Source organism: Panthera leo, chromosome D4 (assembly GCF_018350215.1).
Source record: "Panthera leo isolate Ple1 chromosome D4, P.leo_Ple1_pat1.1, whole genome shotgun sequence".
Classification (NCBI taxonomy): domain Eukaryota; kingdom Metazoa; phylum Chordata; class Mammalia; order Carnivora; family Felidae; genus Panthera; species Panthera leo.
In genome coordinates, this window is record NC_056691.1 from 12,186,678 (window position 1) to 12,205,502 (window position 18,825).

The following is an 18,825-nucleotide window of genomic DNA, read 5'->3' on the forward strand; positions in this document are numbered from 1 at the left end:
GGATAATTTCACAACAGTGCAATCTCTTAGAAATTTCACACTGAAGGCTATAGGCTGCAGAGTATTTTTGTTTTGTTCTATTTTATTGGCTTTGCCATTAGAAGGCACATTCTCTCCTGTCTGCTGCAAGTCTAGATGCTCCCAGTTGTCTTTGACTTTCGTTTACTCTTTGCTGATACTTCTTTTGTGGTCTGATACATGTTAAATGTTGTAATGATGTATGCTGTGCTTGAATGTATATTGCCTAACCGTTGGGGCAGGGGTCTTTCTATATTCTAAGGCTCAAGTTCGTTACTAATGTTCAACTCTTCCACATCGTTGATCATTTTTTGCCTGCTTAAGGTATCATTTTCTGAGGAATGTGTGTTAGCAACCCCCCCCCCCCGCCATTGTAAGTATGAATTTGTCTATTTCTCCTTGTCATTCTATCAAATTTTGTTTTATTTACTTTGAGGGTTTGGGGTCAGGATTTTTATATCTTATTGATGAATTATTGAAAAAGATGTTTTTGCTTTAAGGTCTGTTTTGCATGACATTTATGTAGTTATATTGGCTCTTATTTAAAAATTTTAAAAATGTTTTATTTATTTTTGAGAGAGAGAGAGAGACCGAGTATGGGTGGGGAGGGGCAGAGAGCGAGGGAGACAGAATCCATGAAGACTCCAGGATCTGAGCTGTCAGCACAGAGCCCAAAGTGGGGCTTGAACCCATGAACCACGAGATCATGACCTGAGCTGAAATTGGACGCTTAACCGACTGAGCCACCCAGGCGCCCCTCAGCTTTTATTTTTTTATTTTTTTTATTTTTGGATTATGTGATCATTTTTAATTTTAATAAAATAGATAATTTCATATTACATAGAGAGCAAGTCCATCCACTCATCATTGATAAAATTTTAGAAATATTTTCTATAAAAAGTTTAGTACTTGATTGGGAATGAATCCATTAGAACATGATTTCTATAGGTACAGTGTTCCCATCCTCACCCCCATTCTTATTAATTTTGAGAAAATTTAAAAATACAGAAAAGTACAAAAAATAAGACAAGATATCCATATACCACAATCAGAATTATCCAGTATTTTGATATATTTACTTGCAGTCTTTAGTTTTTAAGAGAAATGGATATTTATATATAAAAATGAAACCCCCCCTTTAAACAGTCCCCATCCCATCCCTCCCACACTCATCCCCTTCCCTGCTCCACTCTTCACAAGCAACCACTATCAAGAGTTTGGTCTGTATCCTTCCAATCCATTTCAAAAACATTTTAAAAACATACATACATATATTTATCCATTACCAATACATAGTACTGAATTTTGTGAGTAAAGTTTTAGTTAAATTTACAAAATGCATTGTAATATATGTTATTCTGCAACTTCATTTTCCCCCTTCAACATGATTTTTGAGATCTTTCTCTGTAATATAGATCTCATTTGCTAAATTTTACAGATATACAGTATTCCATCATAAGTATTTTCCGTTTTGCTCCCAATGGGCATTTAAGGTGTTTCCAACTTATGGCTAACTACAAATCATGCCACAGTAAGCAGACTGGTACATATTTCCTAAGCATAGAAATTCAGAGAATTTTTGAGCTTATTATAAGGAATGTCTCCCTACTCCCAAGGTCATAACCATTTCGGTATACAGCTTATATTCTTGTTCTTATCCTCTTGGTTCTTACCTCTGTTTATAGTTCATGGTCTGTTTTTTCCTTGGAGAACAAATTACCTCCAAATCACTTTTTACATAGTCCCATTATCTTCTCACCTCCTATTGCCATTTCTATCATATTCTAAATTTTAATAGATGCATAGGTGTTTCCAGAATCTCTTCTGTTCTACTAAATCAATACCACAAAAGTCTCTTCCTTGCCAATACTTAAAACTTATATTTTGATTACATTGGTGAAGATCTCCAGATAAATGCAGACAGCAATAAGAAGCATGTTTGGTGGAAATGCGTCTAAAGTTTCAGCATTACCTAGGCCATCAGCTTTTCTGGGGGCCCAGGATTTTTATCATATAAATGTCTTTCTCTTCAGTATAAATTCCATGGTGTCCAGTAACTTTTTAGCTTTTGTTTTCCTCATTTGTGATATATATTCTTTCAGTATGATCATTTCTGATGTGCTATGAGGTTTAAATTCCTGATGAACACTTTCCAATTTTTATGATATTTACAGGGTTTTTTAATGAGTATGAATTTTCTGGTGTCTAATATGGTGTGACTTCTGGCTAAAAGCTTTCCCACATTCACTACATTGATAAGGCTTCTTACCTGTGTGTATTCTCAGATGCAGAGCAAGGGTTGAGAATTGAGAGAAAGCTTTCCCACATTCATTACAACCATAGGGTTTCTCACCTGTATGGCTTCTCACATGCACAGTAAGAGATGAACTTTGAGAGAAGGCTTTTCCACATACATTGCATTCGTAAGGTTTATCACCTGAATGAATTCTCACATGTACGATAAGTGATATTCTTTGAGAGAAGGCTTTTCCACATTCATTACATTCATAGGGTTTCTCTCCAGTGTGAATGTTTTGATGTTTTATGAGGTACTTCTTCTGGCCAAAAGCTGTTCCACATTCATTACATTTAAAGGGTTTCTCCCCAATATGAATTTTCTCATGCTCGGTAAGGTTAGATTTGCCACTGAAGGTTTTTCCACATTCCTTACATACAAAAGGCTTCTCTCCTGTGTGAGTTCTCTGGTGTCTGATGAGGTTTGACTTCTGAATGAAAGCTTTCCCACAATCCTTACACTCAAAAGGTTTCTCTCCAGTGTGAATTTTCTGATGGGTGAGAAGGTTTTCCTTCTGGCTGAAGGATTTTCCACACTCATTACATTCAAAAAGCTTCTCTCCGGTATGGGTGTTCTGATGTTTAATAACATATTGCTTCTGGCTAAAGGCTTTTCCACATTCGTTACATTCAAAAGGTTTCTCTCTATTATGAAAATGTTCATGCTCAGTAAGATTTGATTTGTGGCTGAAGACTTTCCCACATACCTTACAGGCAAAGGGGTTTTCCCCACTACAAATTTTCTGCTGACTGAGGTGTGACATCTGAATGGAAGCTTTCCCACATTCACAAGGTTTCTCTCCAGTATGAATTTTTTTGATGAATTAGGGTTTACTTTTGGCTGAAGGAATTTCCATATTTCTTACATTTGTAAGGATTCTCTGTGTATGACCTTTCAAATATAGAGGAAGGGATAAAGTTTGAGAGAAGACTATATCATAGTACATTTAAAAGCTTTCTGTCCAAATTTTCTAATGATCAACGAAGTTTTGTTATATTCACTGGTTTCTCTCCAGTAAAAAATTTTCTTCTGCTCAGAGATCTATCATCTAGCTAAAGGCTCTTCAGTATTCCTTAGAACAGGGTTTCCCTTAAGCCTGACTTCTACATTTAATGAGGTGTGACATGTGAGTGAAAGTTTTGCCACATTCAGTAATTTCATAGGGTTCTTCTATGGAGTTCAAATGGTTTTAACTGAAGACATTTCCACACTGATTTACATTTAAAGGGGGTTATTAGCATAAGGAGCAAGCAGAGGCAGGATTTCCTAGTTAAATTAATGATTCTCCCCTACACAACTTCCCTCACAATTAAGTCTAAATTTTGTTTCACACTCTTTCCAGGTAAGTTGAAAAAGGTGTTTCCTTAAAGATATAAGGTCTGCGATCAGAAGAAGTATCCTTCCAATTTTCTTAGTTCACTGCTTTTTTTCCTCAGTCTGTACTTTCCTGGAGATGGATGCAACTTGCCTCCCAAATCTTGTTGCCTCTCTATCTGCTCATCATCTTCTCAGGCTTCTTGAGTCTGTCTTCCTCTTCCTTCCTCAGGAACACTTGTGTGTTCAAAAGCATAAGCCTGGAAACGACCTGAACAAATTTCCTTTCCACTTTGTTCTCCACCATCCAGAGTTTGTCTTCTTGTTCCAACAAAGGATCACATACGGTGTAGTTGGTTTATAACCTGCTATTGGGGAAATGACACAGCACTAGAATATTAATGCTGGGGGCCAAAGTACCATCCTAGAACTCAGCCCTAGGGCCTCCAGGCCTTCTGAATGATGAAAAAGGTGCAGTCTCCAGGGATGCACAAGGAAGCGGCCCTCCTACTTTCGCGCCACGTGGACCCAGGGGCCGGACTGACCCGCGGACAAAGACCAAAATGCCTCAGCTTTTACTTTTAAAAACATCTTTCTGATTTATCATTTTCTATCCCTTTGGTTTTATGTCATTTGGTTTGGGAGTCACTCACATAAATAGTATGGTAGGATCTCTGTCTTCTAACATATTAAAAGTTACATCTGCTAATAAATTATATTTATACTACAATTGCTAATTAGTTCCATTACTATTACTTCCATATTGTAATTACTATTGCTTCCTTTTTTTTCTATTTACCAAGCCTTGTTCTTTGCTTCTGTTTTTCTCCTTTCCTGCTTACTATTAGAGTGAATAACTTCTTAATTCTTATTTAATGATCAATTAATATGACAGATATCCTGTGCCTACTGTTTTTGTGACTACCTTACATTTTTAACATTGATTCAAAGTTAATCAACATTTCTACCCTCCTCCAGAAAAAAAGAAAGGGTCTTAGAACCCTTTCATTCCAGTTACCACCTACCACATACACTGCTTGTTATCTAGTGTTTTAATTCCATCTTGGGTTTAATCCCCACACCCCAAAGGCCTTATTATTGTTGTTAGTCAATGTTTGTTTAAATGAAACCTCTTATTTACCACTTTCTTTTCTTGCTGTTCATTATTACAGCCCACTCTGATCCTGTGGGTTCTATCTCATTCTTACAGAGATAAATCTTTCCTTCCTTCCTTCCTTCCTTCCTTCCTTCCTTCCTTCCTTCCTTCCGAGAGAGCAAGAGAGAGAGAACATGCAAGCAGGGGAGGGGCAGAGGGGGAGAGAGACAGAGAGAGCAAGCGAGCATCCCAGGCAGGACCTGAGGCTCAATCCCAGGACCATGAGATTATGCCCTGATCCTAAATCAAGAATCGGACACTTCACCAACTGAACCAACCAGGTGCCCCCAGAAATAAATCTTTAGCAGTTCTTTAGTGAGAATTTATAGAAAGCAAACTTAAAAAGTCTTTACTATGCTTTCCCACTTGTTGATGGGGGAGCGGAAGAGAGGGGAAAATGGGTGATGGGCACTGAGGAGGGCACTTGTTGGGATGAGCACTGGGTGTTGTATGTAAGTGATGAATCATGGGAATCTACCCCCAAAACCAAGAGCACACGGTATACCCTGTATGTTAGCCAACTTGACAGTAAACTATACTAAAAAATTTTTTTAAAACAATAAATAGGGGCGCCTGGGTGGCTCGGTCGGTTAAGCGTTTGACTTCGGCTCAGGTCATGATCTCATGGTCCGTGGGTTCGAGCCCCGCGTCGGGGTCTGTGCTGACAGCTCAGAGCCTGAAGCCTGTTTCAGATTCTGTGTCTCCCTCTCTCTGTGACCCTCCCCCGTTCATGCTCTGTCTCTCTCTGTCTCAAAAATAAATAAACGTTAAAAAAAAACCAATAAATAAAATTATTTTTTTTTTGGTGGGGGTGTGTGTGAAAATACACATGGTGAGGTATATGATGTGCATTCACGTAACTTAGGTCAATGAAATTTTGCACATACACTGAAGCCAAAACTACCCCGATCAAGATTTAGGGTATTTTCATCACACCAGAGGTCTCTCTCTGCCCCTTCTCTGTCAATACTCATCCCTGCCATTCAGATATTTCTCCTAACTGGTTAATTTAGTCTATTTATTGAATTTCATATAAATGGAATCATCTAGTATGTAATACTCTTTCATGTCTGGCTTCTTTCCCTCAATATAATATTTGTGGGATTATTGTGTTTATCATTAGTTTTCCCTATCATTATGCATTGCATGTTTCATGACTTTTAAATGATGGTTTACAGGTAGAGAATTCCCGGTTGACAGTCATTTTTTCCAGGCTTTCTGAAGATGTTATATCAATGGTTTGTCTTTATTGTTGCCCAAAAGAAGTATGTCGCCAGTTGAATTGTTTTTCCTTTAATGGCAGTTTCTGCTTTTTCTGGGTTATTTGCCTTTCCCCCTTCTGGTTATGTTTAAAATTCTCCTTTCGGGGCACCCGGGTGGCTTAGTCAGTTAAACGCCTGACTTTGGCTCAGGTCATGATCTCATGGTTCATGGATTCGAGCCCCGCGTTGGGCTCTGTGCTGACAGCTTAGAGTCTGGAGCCTGCTTCTGATTCTGTGTGTGTGTGTGTGTGTGTGTGTGTGTGTGTGTGTCTGTGCCTCTCCCACTCATGATCTCTCTGTCTCTAAAATAAATAAACATTAAAAACAATAAAATGCTCCTTTCATCTTTGGTGTTCTAAAATGTCCATATGTTGCATCAAGAGAAGGATGTGTTTTGGGTAATGCTGAAAGAATGGACAGAAGTCAAAGTGCTTCCTCCAGCAGAGGGCTTATGACTCTCAGACACAGACAATCTCTCCAGACTTCTGCATCTCTGGAGTAGAACTGGACCCCACACCAGGACATGGAATGAGTTGAAAAAAGGGCAACTCTTGAGCCGAGCCTTGTGTGGGGTGTAAGTTTTAGCTTCTGCATGCACACGATTGGTCACATCTGCTGTCCCTGCATGCATGGGAGTTAACGCTGGGTCTATTTCCAGACCCACACCCCAGGGCCCTAACTGCAACTTTCTTATCTGGCTCCTTTGAGCTTCTGCTTCCTTTTTTATACCTGGTGAGTCCCCTTCTTTCTTTCTTTTGATCTCAATTCCTATGACATGTCAAACAAGTGTATTTTAACAAACTTTTCTACTTACTTGTGGTTAAAGGAGACGACATGAACTCTGGCCACCATGTTGCCAGCATCTGTTATCTGGCTGGTCCTCAGGGGCTTGTGAGTGGCTAAGAGCAAGGGCCCTGAAGCAAAGCCAACCTAATTTTTTTTTTTTGACATTTTAAATAGACTTTATTTTTTAGACCAGTTTCAGATAACCGGAAAAAAACAGAACAGAATCTACAGAATGTTCCCACCTGTCCCCTGACACACATGCTCACACCTCTTCCCCCGTGAACCTCTTGCACAAGAGGAGTGTATTTGTTATGATCCGTGAATCTACATTGACACATCATAAAGTCCATAGTTTATATGAAGGTCCATTCTTCTTGGTGTTTTACATTCTATGCATCTTGACAAGTGTATAATGATGCATTTCCACCATTTTGGTATCATACAGAGTAGTTTTACTGCCCTGAACCTTTTCTGTGCTCCACCTATCATCCCTTTCCCTTTCCCTTTCCAACCCCTGGCAACCTCTGATCCTTTCACTGTCTCCTTTTTGCCTTTCCCAGAATGTCATATAGTTTAAACCATACAGCAAATATCCTTTTCAGATGGGCTTCTTTCACTAGTAACACGCATTTAAGTTTCATCCATGTCTTTTCATGGCTTCATAACTCATTTCTTTTTTAGTGCTGAGTAATACTCCATTGACTCTATGGGACACAGTCTATTCATTCACCTACTGAAGGACATCTTGGTTGTTTCCAGGTTTTGGCAATTGAATAAAGTGGATAAAAGTGAATAAGGCTGCCATAAAACCTGAGTGCAAGTTTTTGTGTAGACAAAATTTTCAACTCGTTTGGGTAAATGTCAAGGAATGTGATTTCTGGATCATAAAAGTAAGCTTAGTTTTGTAGAAAACTGCCAAACTGTCATCCAAAGTGGCTGTATTCAACCACCAGCAATGAGTGAAGAGTTCCTGGTATTCCATATCTATGCAAGCATTTGGTGTTGTCAGTGTTCTGGATCTCAACCATTTTAACAGGTGTTTAGTAGTATCTCCTTGTTGTTTATTTTATTTTTATTAATTTATTTTTTTTAATTTAAGTCCAAGTTAGTTAACACATAGTGTAATAATGATTTCAGGAATAGAATTCAGTGAATCATCACTTAAATATAACTCATCCCAACAAGTGTCCTCCTTAATGCCCATCGTCCCTTTAGCCCACCCCCCCACCCAACACCCTGCCAGAAACCCTCAGTTTGTTCTCTGTGTTTTTATATTATTTTTGCTACCCTTACCTTATGTTCATGTGTTTTGTATCTTAAATTCCACATGAGTGATATTTGTCTTTCTCTGACTGACTTATTTTGCTTAGCATAATACACTCTAGTTCCATCCACGTTGTTGTAAATGGCAATATTTCATACTTTTTGATCACCAAGTAATGTGCCATTGTGTGCATGTGTGTGTGTGTGTGTGTGTGTGTGTGTGTATCTATGTGTATATATATACACACATATCACATCTTCTTTATCCATTCATCATCAGTAGACTTTTGGGCTCTTTCCATACTTTGGCTATTGTCAATAGGACTGCTATAAACATAGGTGTGCATGTGCCCCTTCGAAACAGCACACCTGTATCCTTTGGATAAATATCTAATAGAGCAATTGCTGGGTTGTAGGGTAGTTCTATTTTAATTTTTTGAAGAACCTCCATACTGTTTTCCAGAGTGGCTGCACCAGTTTTCATTCCCACCAGCACTGTAAAAGGGTTCCTCTTTCTCCACATCCTCACCAAAATCAGTTGTTGCCTGAGTTGTTCATTTTAGCCATTCTGACAGGTATGAGGTGGTATCTCATTGTGGTTTAGATTTGTATTTCCCTGATGGTGAGTGATGTTGAGTTTTTTTTCATGTGTCTATTTATCCATCTGGATGTCTTCTTTGGAAAAGTGTCTATTCATGTATTTTGCCTATTTCTTCACTGGATTATTTGTTTTTTGGGTGTTGAGTTTGATAAGTTCTTTATAGATTTTGGATATTAACCCTTTATCTAATATGTCATTTGCAAATATCTTCTCCCATTCTGTAAGTTGCCTTTTAGTTTTGCGGATTGTTTCCTTTGCTATACAGAAGCCTTTTATCTTGATGAGGTCCCAATAGTTCATTTTTGCTTTTGCTTCCCTCACCTCCAGAGACATGTCAAGTAAGAAGTTGCTGCAGCCAAGGTCAAAGAGGTTGTTGCCTGTTTTCTCCTCTAGGATTTTGATGGCTTCCTGTCTTACATTTAGGTCTTTCATCCATTTTGAGTTTATTTTTTGTGTATGGTGTAAGAAAGTGGTCCAGGTTCATTTTTCTGTATGTCGCTGTCCAGTTTTCCCAGCACCACTGCTGAAGAGACTGTCTTTATTCCATTGAATATTCCTTCCTGCTTTGTCAAAGATTAGTTGGCCATATAATTGTGGGTCCATTTCTGGGTTCTCTATTCTGTTCCATTGACCTATGTGTCTGTTCTTGTGCCAACACCATACTGTCTTGATGATTACAGCTTTGTAATTCAGCTTGAAGTCCAGAATTATGAGGCCTCCCAGTTTGTTTTTCTTTTTCACGATTGCTTTTGTTATTTGGAGTCTTTTCTGGTTCCATACAAATTTTAGGATTGTTTGTTTTAGCTCTGTGAAGAATTCTGGGGTTATTTTGATAGGGATTGCATTGAATATGTAGATTACTTTGGGTAGTATTGACATTTTAACAATATTTGTTCTTCCAACTCATGATCATGGAACATAAGGGAAGGGAAACAAAAATAATATAAAAACAGGGAGGGGGACAAAACAGAAGAGACTCATAAATATGGAGAACAAACTGAGGGGTACTGGAGGGGTTGTGGGAGGGGGGATGGGCTAAGTGGGTAAGGGGCATTAAGGAATCCACTCCTGAAATCATTGTTTCACTATATGCTAACTAATTTGGATGTAAATTTTAAAAAATAAAAAATAAAATAAAAAAAGGGAATGTTTTTCAAATTCTTTGTGTCTTCCTCATTTTTTTTCATAAGGTTTCTATAGTTTTCAGTGTATAGATATTTCACCTCTTTGGTTAGGTTTATTTCTACATATTTTATGGTTTTGGGTACAACTATAAATGTGTTCGATTCCTTGATTTCTCTTTCTGCTGCTTCATTATTGGTGTATAAAAATGCAACTGATTCCATACATTGATTTTATATCCTTCGACTTTCCTAGATTCATGTATCAGTTCTAGCAGTTTTTTTGGTGGAGTCTTTTGGATTTTTCACACAGAGTATCATGTTGTCTGTAAAGAGTGAAAGTTTGACTTCCTCCTTGCTGATTTGGATGCCTTTAATTTCCTTGTGTTGTCTGATTGCTGAGGTTAGGAAAGCCAATCTGATTTTCAATCACCACTGATGAGCTGTTTGGTATTAGGTAGATTATTAACCTCTCTAAGCCTCAGTTTCCTCAACCCAAAAAGAAGATGATAAAAATTCTGACCACAAAGGGTTGTAGGGAGGATAAAATATGCTAATATAGATAAAGCACTTGGCACAGTACCTTAGTGAGCACTCATCAGTAACTATTCATATCATGAAATACTGCATAATGATATTGTTAATTAATTTGCCTACCTACGAATCAAGGTCACGTACAAGTTTATGCAATGTAGAAACAGAAAAGTATCTTTCATGAAAAAGAAGTAAACTGAATAACTATGATACTATAAGCTCTGTATATGTAGGATACATCATGTTGCTCTTTATAAATTGTGCCCTACAAAAATCCTATGTTCTCATATTTTATACATCCTGAGCTGAACTTTCCAAAGTGTAGAGAAAATCCTTCGTAGTCAGAAAGAGAACATTAAGAGAGAGAACACTGGCACTTTGCTTCCCCTAGAATGTAAATCAATGCACTTGCCTTCTTCATTGAGGAAGGTGTCGTGATCAACGGATGAACTGAACAATGTGCTTAGCGATGTGGTTGGTTTATACGGTGGTGCCAACTCCCTCAACTTGCTGCAGACCAGTAATAAAGAGTTCATTGACTGGGTCTGAGGATCACACTTTGAACAGTGTGGCTCTGGGGATATCTTGACACAATTGTAGAAGTGATGTTACTGTTATACAGGAAGGAGAGTGCTTTTTCCTCAGAAAAGGATGCTCAGGGCTTGAGTAAGCAATAAGCTCAGGTAGAGAACTAATTCTGCTACGTAGTCGAGGAAAGGTCATTACCAGTTTATAATGAATGAATCAGCGTCTGTTACACAGTCCAGAGGTCCACTGGGGTCTTGACTAAAGCTGGTTTGGGGATCCAGTTGGATCTGCCAGTCCTATGACTTACCATTTGTGGGTCCAGGGGATCTTGTAAAGTGATTATGCTTAGTACAAAATTCATTTCTATTAATTTCCCTTCTAACAGGTGTTTTTTTTTTTTTCTTTTGGTAGGAGGGGATAATTTTCCTCAATTAGTGTTTTCATTATTTTCTAAAAGGAAAAAAAAAAAGCACAGCTGGACTGGTTTGTGCTTCCAAAGTAGATCTAATAATATTTTCCATGTACATTCAGAAGGAATCAGATTGCCACTGTAAGGTCAAATCAAACATTAAATTCAACTTAGAAGCAATTTTAAAGCCTTGTAGTGGGACAGCAAGAAAATTAAACCTTATAGTGTAAATATTACTGACACTCTCAAAATATCCCAGATTTTGTTGATTCTCTTCTGAATTTTTGCCAACTAAAAGTTAGCCAAAACTTTTAAACATTGAGTTAAGGACTACAAAAAACAAACCAAAAGAAAACAAAACAGAAAACCCAAAGGAAACATGGAGTGTGCTTGGTCTCTTGCAAAGAGAATGTACCAGACCTGCCTAAACAGAACATTTTAATTCTGGGCTTAAAAATATGATGATCTTTTTTAAAACACTGAATTAAAAATAGTGAAGTTAAAAACAAACTGATAAAATAGTACTGGTAGACGTGAGCACCACACAAAACAATTACTGTAAAATTCACTATTGATGTCAACTCCAAAATGTGTGGTTTACAAAACTTACATGGTTATTTGGGAAATGACAGTTTTCTAAATCTTTCACACACTATAAAGTCACCTCACTATCCTTAAAAGCCTCTGGTGTATCTTTGCTCTGGGTGTCAGCAGGACCCCAAAGTCTGGGCCAGTCCATTTGTAAACAACACTTTCTATACACAAGTCTCAAGTCTGTCTTATTCTACATATATAGTCACCTGACTTTGGCAAAGAATTATATAACCATTTGTGGTTACACAGCATTCTTAATAAATTCATCCAACTTGTCATTTTTCAGTTAAAAACGACTTGTTTTCGGGGCACCTGGGTGGTTCAGTCAGTTAGGCGTCCGACTTCGGCTCAGGCCATGATCTCATAGTTCGTGAGTTCAAGCCCCACGTCAGGCTCTGTGCTGACAGCTCACAGCCTGGAGCCTGCTTTGGATTCTGTATCTCCCTCTGTCTTTGCTCTTCCCCTGCTCACATGCTGTTTCTCTCTCAAAAATAAGTAAAGATTAAAAACAATTTTTTTAAATGACTTGTTTTCCCCATCCACTCAAAATGGACTTTGAAATTAAAATGATTTTATTATTAAATTTCTCCTCTGCTATCACCAGCAAAGGAGATACCATCAAAACACATCTTCTAAAGTGATTACAAGTGAAAAGCTGTTGCAGCATTAACAGGATTTTCATTAAGATCCAATTTAAGGTCTACACTCTATTTTCTGAAATAAAAAACATTCTTAAAATCAAAATTAGAAAAGGTTACGTGAGTTATAGGAATTGTGTAGCTACCAAATGACTCAAACAGCCCATTTTATCAACTCATATAAATAGAGAACATATTAGCTCTTATCATTCCAAGTTTACTGATTACTTGGTTTTGATTAAAAAAAAAAATCATTAGACTCATCTGTCTATCCATCCATCAAGATGGAGATCACTGTGAGGAACCCAAATCCTTCTAGATGAACTGCTCGGGATCCTGTGGTTCCTGACATTCATATGAATAGCTTTCTCCCAGGTGTCTAAGAGAACATCCTAGATGAACCGCTTGGGCTCCTGTGGTTCCTGACACTCCTATGGACAGCTTTCTCCTAGTCGTCTAAGAAAACATCCTTCTAGATGAACCACTTGGGCTCCCGTGGTTCCTGACACTCATATGGACAGCTTTCTCCCAGATGTCTAAGAGAACACGAAGTCCTGAGCTTTGCCAAAGACTGATCCTTTCCATAGGATCCCCTGACTTTTATTAATGTAAAAGTCACTGGGATAAAATGTCAAGAAATACAAAGTACTCAGTTAGAAAGCAAACAGCATAGCCTCTCCTCAGTGCCGATTCTCAATAAAGTATGTAGGGTAGCATTCATTTGACAGCAAGAGGCTGTTTTCTGGTGGTGGTGTTCTATTCCCAGTGACAATACCATCATAAAGTGCACATACAATGCAATTTCCCAAACTCCGAATTCCAGACGCTCTTTTCAAGCATTCTCTCTCGACTTCTGTACCTCTTTTTTTTTTTTAATTTATTTTTGAGAGAGAGAGAGAGAGAGAGAGAGAGAGAGAGAGAGAGAGAATGAATCCCAAGCAGGCTCTGAACTGTCAGCACAAAGCCCGACATGGGGCTCGAACTCACAAGCTGTGAGATCATGACGTGAGCTGAAATCATGAGTCAAACGCTTACATGAATGAGCCACCCAGGTGCCCCTCGACCACTGTACTTCTAATCACCACCTCTTGGTTTCGAAACATAGGTCTGCAAACGAACGGTAGAACTCACACCCGAATACAGTTTATATGAAAAGCGGTGGAAACACTCCGGCAATTTCATCTCCGTGGCAACACTTCGAAGCCCAGTGACAACCATAATGGCTTTAATACCTAATGACAATCTCCTTTCAAGAGCTTTATGAATATTAATACCTTGATCAAAGAGCAATATTTAAAAACAAAGAGTATGTCTTCACTTTCGACCGCAACATCTCTGAGTTCTAAAAGGCCCATCATTTTTACAGGGTCTGGATGTGCATATCAATAAGGTAAGCTTGACATTGCTTCTGCTGCTGGGGGAGGAGGCCACAAAATGTTTTTATAATTTTCATGCTCTTCTTCAGCTGACAAAAATGAAACTCGTGATTTAAAACTGTCAGTGTTTAAAGAAATACAAGTAGGTAACGACCATGTGCTCAGCACAGGGCTAGAATTCTTAGAAGTAAAGAAGTAGAAGACATCACTCTTGTCTTTAAGGAGCTAACACTCCAACTGGGAAAAGATGACTACCATAATCAACCAATTAGAAATCAATATAAAAGACTTTATTTCTACCCTGTGTCAAGGACTCTACTAGTCCTGAGGATATAAAAATTTTTTTTATGTTTTTATTTTATTTTATTTGTGAGAGAGAGACAGGGCATGAGCACGGAAAGGGCAGAGAGAGAGGGAGACACAGAATCTGAAGCAGGCTCCAGGTTCTAAACTGTCAGCACAGAGCCTGATGTAGAGCTCCAATTCATGGACTGTGAGATCACGACCTGAGCTGAAATCAGATGCTTAACCGACTGAGCCACCCAAGGCACCCCTCTGCTAGTCCCAAGGATATGAAAAGATCAAGATCCTTGCCTTACCCCTGTGTGGGGGCAATGCACAAGCATGTAAGAACAGTCAAGTAATAGTAACAAAACAACAACAACAATAATGGTGAGTAAGATTCCATGAAGACTTACTATACGGTAGGGTGTCTGGTGTTGCATGGGCTATCATGTAAGTCCATACAGGCTTCAGCGGGGCTAGAAAGGACCACTGATGTCAATTCTCATTCTGAGCAATCTGAATAAATGATATTACTATAATCAGGTGTTACCAAAAATGATGGATTCTGCCTTTGCCAAGTATGATTCACCAGATGTTTGTTCTTTCATGGCCACGCCTCTGGTTCAAGGAAATCTCAAATCTCTATAACATCTAGCAACCATTTTGAAGCCGTATGAGATATTTTCCTTCCCCCCCAGCTTTACTGAGCTATAACTGACATAAAATATTGTATAAGTTTAAGGTGATTTAATATATGTATTTTTTGTGAAACGATTACCACCGTAAGGTTAGTTAACACATCCATCACCTTAGCAAGTTATAATGTCTGTATATATATGTGTGTGGGGGGAGGTATGTGTGAGAACCTTTAAGATCTACTGTCTTAGAAACTTTCAAATATACAATATTGATAGCTATCATCACCATGCTATACATTACATCTCCAGAACTTATTCATCTTGTAACTAGAAGTTTGTACCCTTTGACCACCTCCCCTCCCTGCAACCCTGGGGATTCCTCTCATGGCCCCTCCCCGCTGAAATACTGCTAGTAGGATTTAATGGAAAGGCTGCAGCTCAAGTCTGTAAGGAAAAAAAAAAGGCACATCTTCCTTTGTTGCACCTCATACAGTATGGGCATAAAGCCAAGAGAAGAAAACATTCTAAAATACTCCTTCTAATCCTGAAGGAAGAAACAGAAAACAAGACTGATTATTCACCCACAAAAGCCTCCCAACAACTGAAATGTGAAGGTGATTGAAGTCCTTGTCAGGTAGAGACCTATGCTCATTTATCATCCAGGGGCCCCATTACAAGGATCCTCCGTTAACAGGGGTGCCTCAGAACGCACACTGACATACCGCGTCCCCGGTGCCCATAGCCAATGCCACTGTAAGAGGGCGAAGGGTCTGAGGTTTAAATACACATCTGACGAGAGTCTTCATGCGGTCTTAAATGTGGGTGCTTCTCAGTTACCTCTCTCTGCACCCTGTCCCCGAGCAACGCATCCAATCTCGTGACCTTCATTGTCCGCACCCTGACTCTCCCAAGGATGGATCCCTTGTTCACACAACATCCATTCTCATCTAGGTGACAGCTTAGCTCCTTGCTGACCTTGCTTCCTTCCAGAACATTCTCCACCACGCGGTCAGACTTTCCTAAAATGCAACTCTAATCATGTCCTTTCTTCAAAATGCTTTCATTTTTCCACTCTGGGTTATGACCAGACTGGAACACAGTCTAATAATCCTTTCTGCAAAGGTTCTTCCCTTACCTCTCCCAGACTGGGGTCTGTCTTCCTGGTACCTGTCCCCATAGCAACATAAAGTCCTGCTGTCACAGCGCAGATGAGGAGGCTCATTAACAATGTCTTCATCTGGAAAAATCTCCTCCTCTGCCCTGGTCCCGCGTTCCGCAGCCCTCTACCCTGCCGACCATGACGTTAACCCACGGTGCTGTCATTGTCCAAGGGCAGAGTGGTTTCCCTACCACACTGCATGCTTCTTTAAGGCATGTACACTGTCTCTTATCTGCCACTGCTCAAGATCCGGGAAGTGCCTAGCACCCAGTGGTGATTAATGCTTGTTGAATGAAGGGTGAGAAAAATGCTCTGAAAGTGACTCTTCCATACAGAAGTCTGATCCTGTCACTTTCCTGCTCTATAGCTTTCCCTCTCACTCAGAATAAGATTCAAAGTCCTTTTTACCGCCAATCAAGTTTTGCATGATTTTGCCCCTGCCTAACCTATCTGACCTCATGTTCTCAACTGGCCCTTGCTCATTCTCACATCAGGGCCTTTGCACCTGCTGTTCCCTCACCTGGAGCCATCTTCCCCAACATCCCTGTCCCTGCCTCCCCAGCTCCTTTCAGGCCTCTGCTCAGCTGTCCCCCAGCTCAGATGTCTGCTCAAATAGCGGCAGGCTCACCTCAACCATTGGCTTGCAGCCCTCCTGCCCTGCTTTATATTTCTTCGCAGTGCATTATCCTCTGATGTTAGGTGTTTACTGTCTGCCTTGCCCTGTGTGAGTGCCAGGTTTGAGAAGGCTGCAACTTTGTCCGTGTTATCTGACCTGTATTCCCAGCTGTAGGATCAATGCCTGGCACTCAGTAGGAATATTTGCTGAATGAATGATGAATGAATAAATGCTCAAAACTAAATGGCTTATGCACTTCAGTACTGTCTCAATTGTTTTACTGCGATTATTTATAATAATAAAGAAAAGCATAGACGCTAGTGTGGAGTTATCCATTCATGCCACAAGTATTTACTGGATCCTGCATACGGCAGGGGAGCCCAGTGGGGTGTCAACCATTCCACATGGAAGAAACTATACTGCAGTGGGCTCTTGGAAGATGAGCAGACATCTGCCAGATACAGGAGGGTGTTCCCCACAGGGGAAAACTGCACCTGCAAAGCAGAAGGCCAGGGATGTGAAAGCTTCTTCCAACACTAAGGAAATTCCCACCAGCCCCGTGGACACCCAACACATAGTCATTCACATGATTCAAACTGTTAACCTTTGGGTTTTCCACATTCCTCATGAACTTTGGACCTTGGGTTTGGACTGCATCCTCTTGCGTCAGTTGACTGATGCCGAGATTCCTGATAGGTGGGCCTATCAGAATGAGCTGTGGGGCTTCTTCAAATGACACCAGGGTCCCGGGCATCCTGTGGTGGTGGGGGGGGGGGGACTCCCCCACCGCTGACCTTCCACCTTCAACTTCTCTGTCCCATGAGCCTGTGCCCTGGAGGAAGTGCTGCCTCCCTCAGCAGGAAGGAGGCAGGAGAATTAATGGAGACCCTTGGACCTGTGCAGAGGATCCTGGGAAGAGCTGGCCTGTCCTGGCTGTGCCTCCCTCTCCTTTCCAGACTCCCTCTTTGTGAGAAACCCATCACCCTCCCCCAGAAAGATTTATACCTTTTGCCAAAATGGCTTACCCACCACACTAAGAGGATGACACATTCTAGGGCCACTCTACACACCCCCCGGGGAGGGAGGAGGTGATCAAGCTGTCCAGGTGGGAGATGAAGGGGAAATGTTTTCTACTTACAGAAGAGCTGGGGGCGGGGGTCACTGGGATTCCCCAAGAATGTCTCACGTGCCCTCAGTGGAAGTTCTCATTTCTCAAAGCTCCTAAGCAGAGTCAACCTGTGATAACACTTCAACGAAGGGGGGAAAAACTCATGGAAGGTGCGAGGATTCAGGAGGATTAGCTCTCTCATTTGAAAATGTAAATTTGGGGAGAAAAATAATCCAGCCAGTCTTCATTTTAGAGCTTCAATGTGTTATTTGAAATAGAAATAAACCAATTACATCTTCCACTTAATATAAAAACATGGCCAGAATGCATGCGTTATATTGCATGTAGCCACCAGAGAAAGGAGCAGTCTTCCCCAGCCATGTTTCTGATCACCTCTACTAGAATTTTAAGTAAATTCTCCTTTCCTCCAGCCCCCCTCATTTTCAAGCCACAGTGGAGGAGATCATATAAAAAATGTGATCCTACATTAGAAATAACGTGGTACAGGTTAAGGATAGAGTCTGGCATCCAGTCAGTGATGCAAAAACAGCACTACCTCTGTTACTTCTAGCTAAGCAAGTTAGAAGTATATGTGCCTAAGAACCTGACTTTCCAGGAAGGTTCTATCTCCAACCTGACAGGTCTCCAAAATCTAGCTATGGAAAAGGATGCTGAAAGCCCAAAAGAGCAGAAACAGAAAAGGGCAAATATTTACTATATTTATTATGTATTATATTTACTATGTTAGTATATTTACTATAAGTAGCACTTAGCTATGGAACCTCCTGTAGTGTTTCTGTTTCACTTCCTGTGGTATCTCCCCCAGAAAAGGGGAGTTAACTTGGTCACCTTTCCTTGCAGCCTAGGTTTGTCATTCAGATGTGGCTTAACACCCACATACACCACTACCAACACCACCACACCACACCACACCACACCCCTAAACTGGAGAAGTATCTCTAAAAGAAGTGATTTTCATATAAGAAATAAAAGCCAAGCAGAATATGGCAAGTGTCAAGGCCATATGAGAGAGAGTATAAGAAAGTGTTATATGTATTTCTATACATCATTGTGTGTGTGTGTGTGTGCGCGCACACACGCACGTATATCTGTGGCTCTCAAC

General features: G+C 40.0%; 2 protein-coding genes across 5 annotated transcripts in view; both read right to left on the minus strand.

The window, feature by feature from the left end:
• APBA1 (amyloid beta precursor protein binding family A member 1) overlaps window positions 1-18,825 on the minus strand; it is a 211,583-nt gene that overhangs the window by 108,576 nt on the left and 84,182 nt on the right. The gene's annotated exons all lie outside the window — the stretch shown is intronic.
• Window positions 812-3,248, minus strand: LOC122205562 (zinc finger protein OZF-like). The gene has a single exon (XM_042914034.1). The coding sequence runs from the start codon at window positions 3,075-3,077 to the stop codon at window positions 2,199-2,201; it is 879 nt and encodes a 292-aa protein (XP_042769968.1). The 5' UTR covers window positions 3,078-3,248; the 3' UTR covers window positions 812-2,198.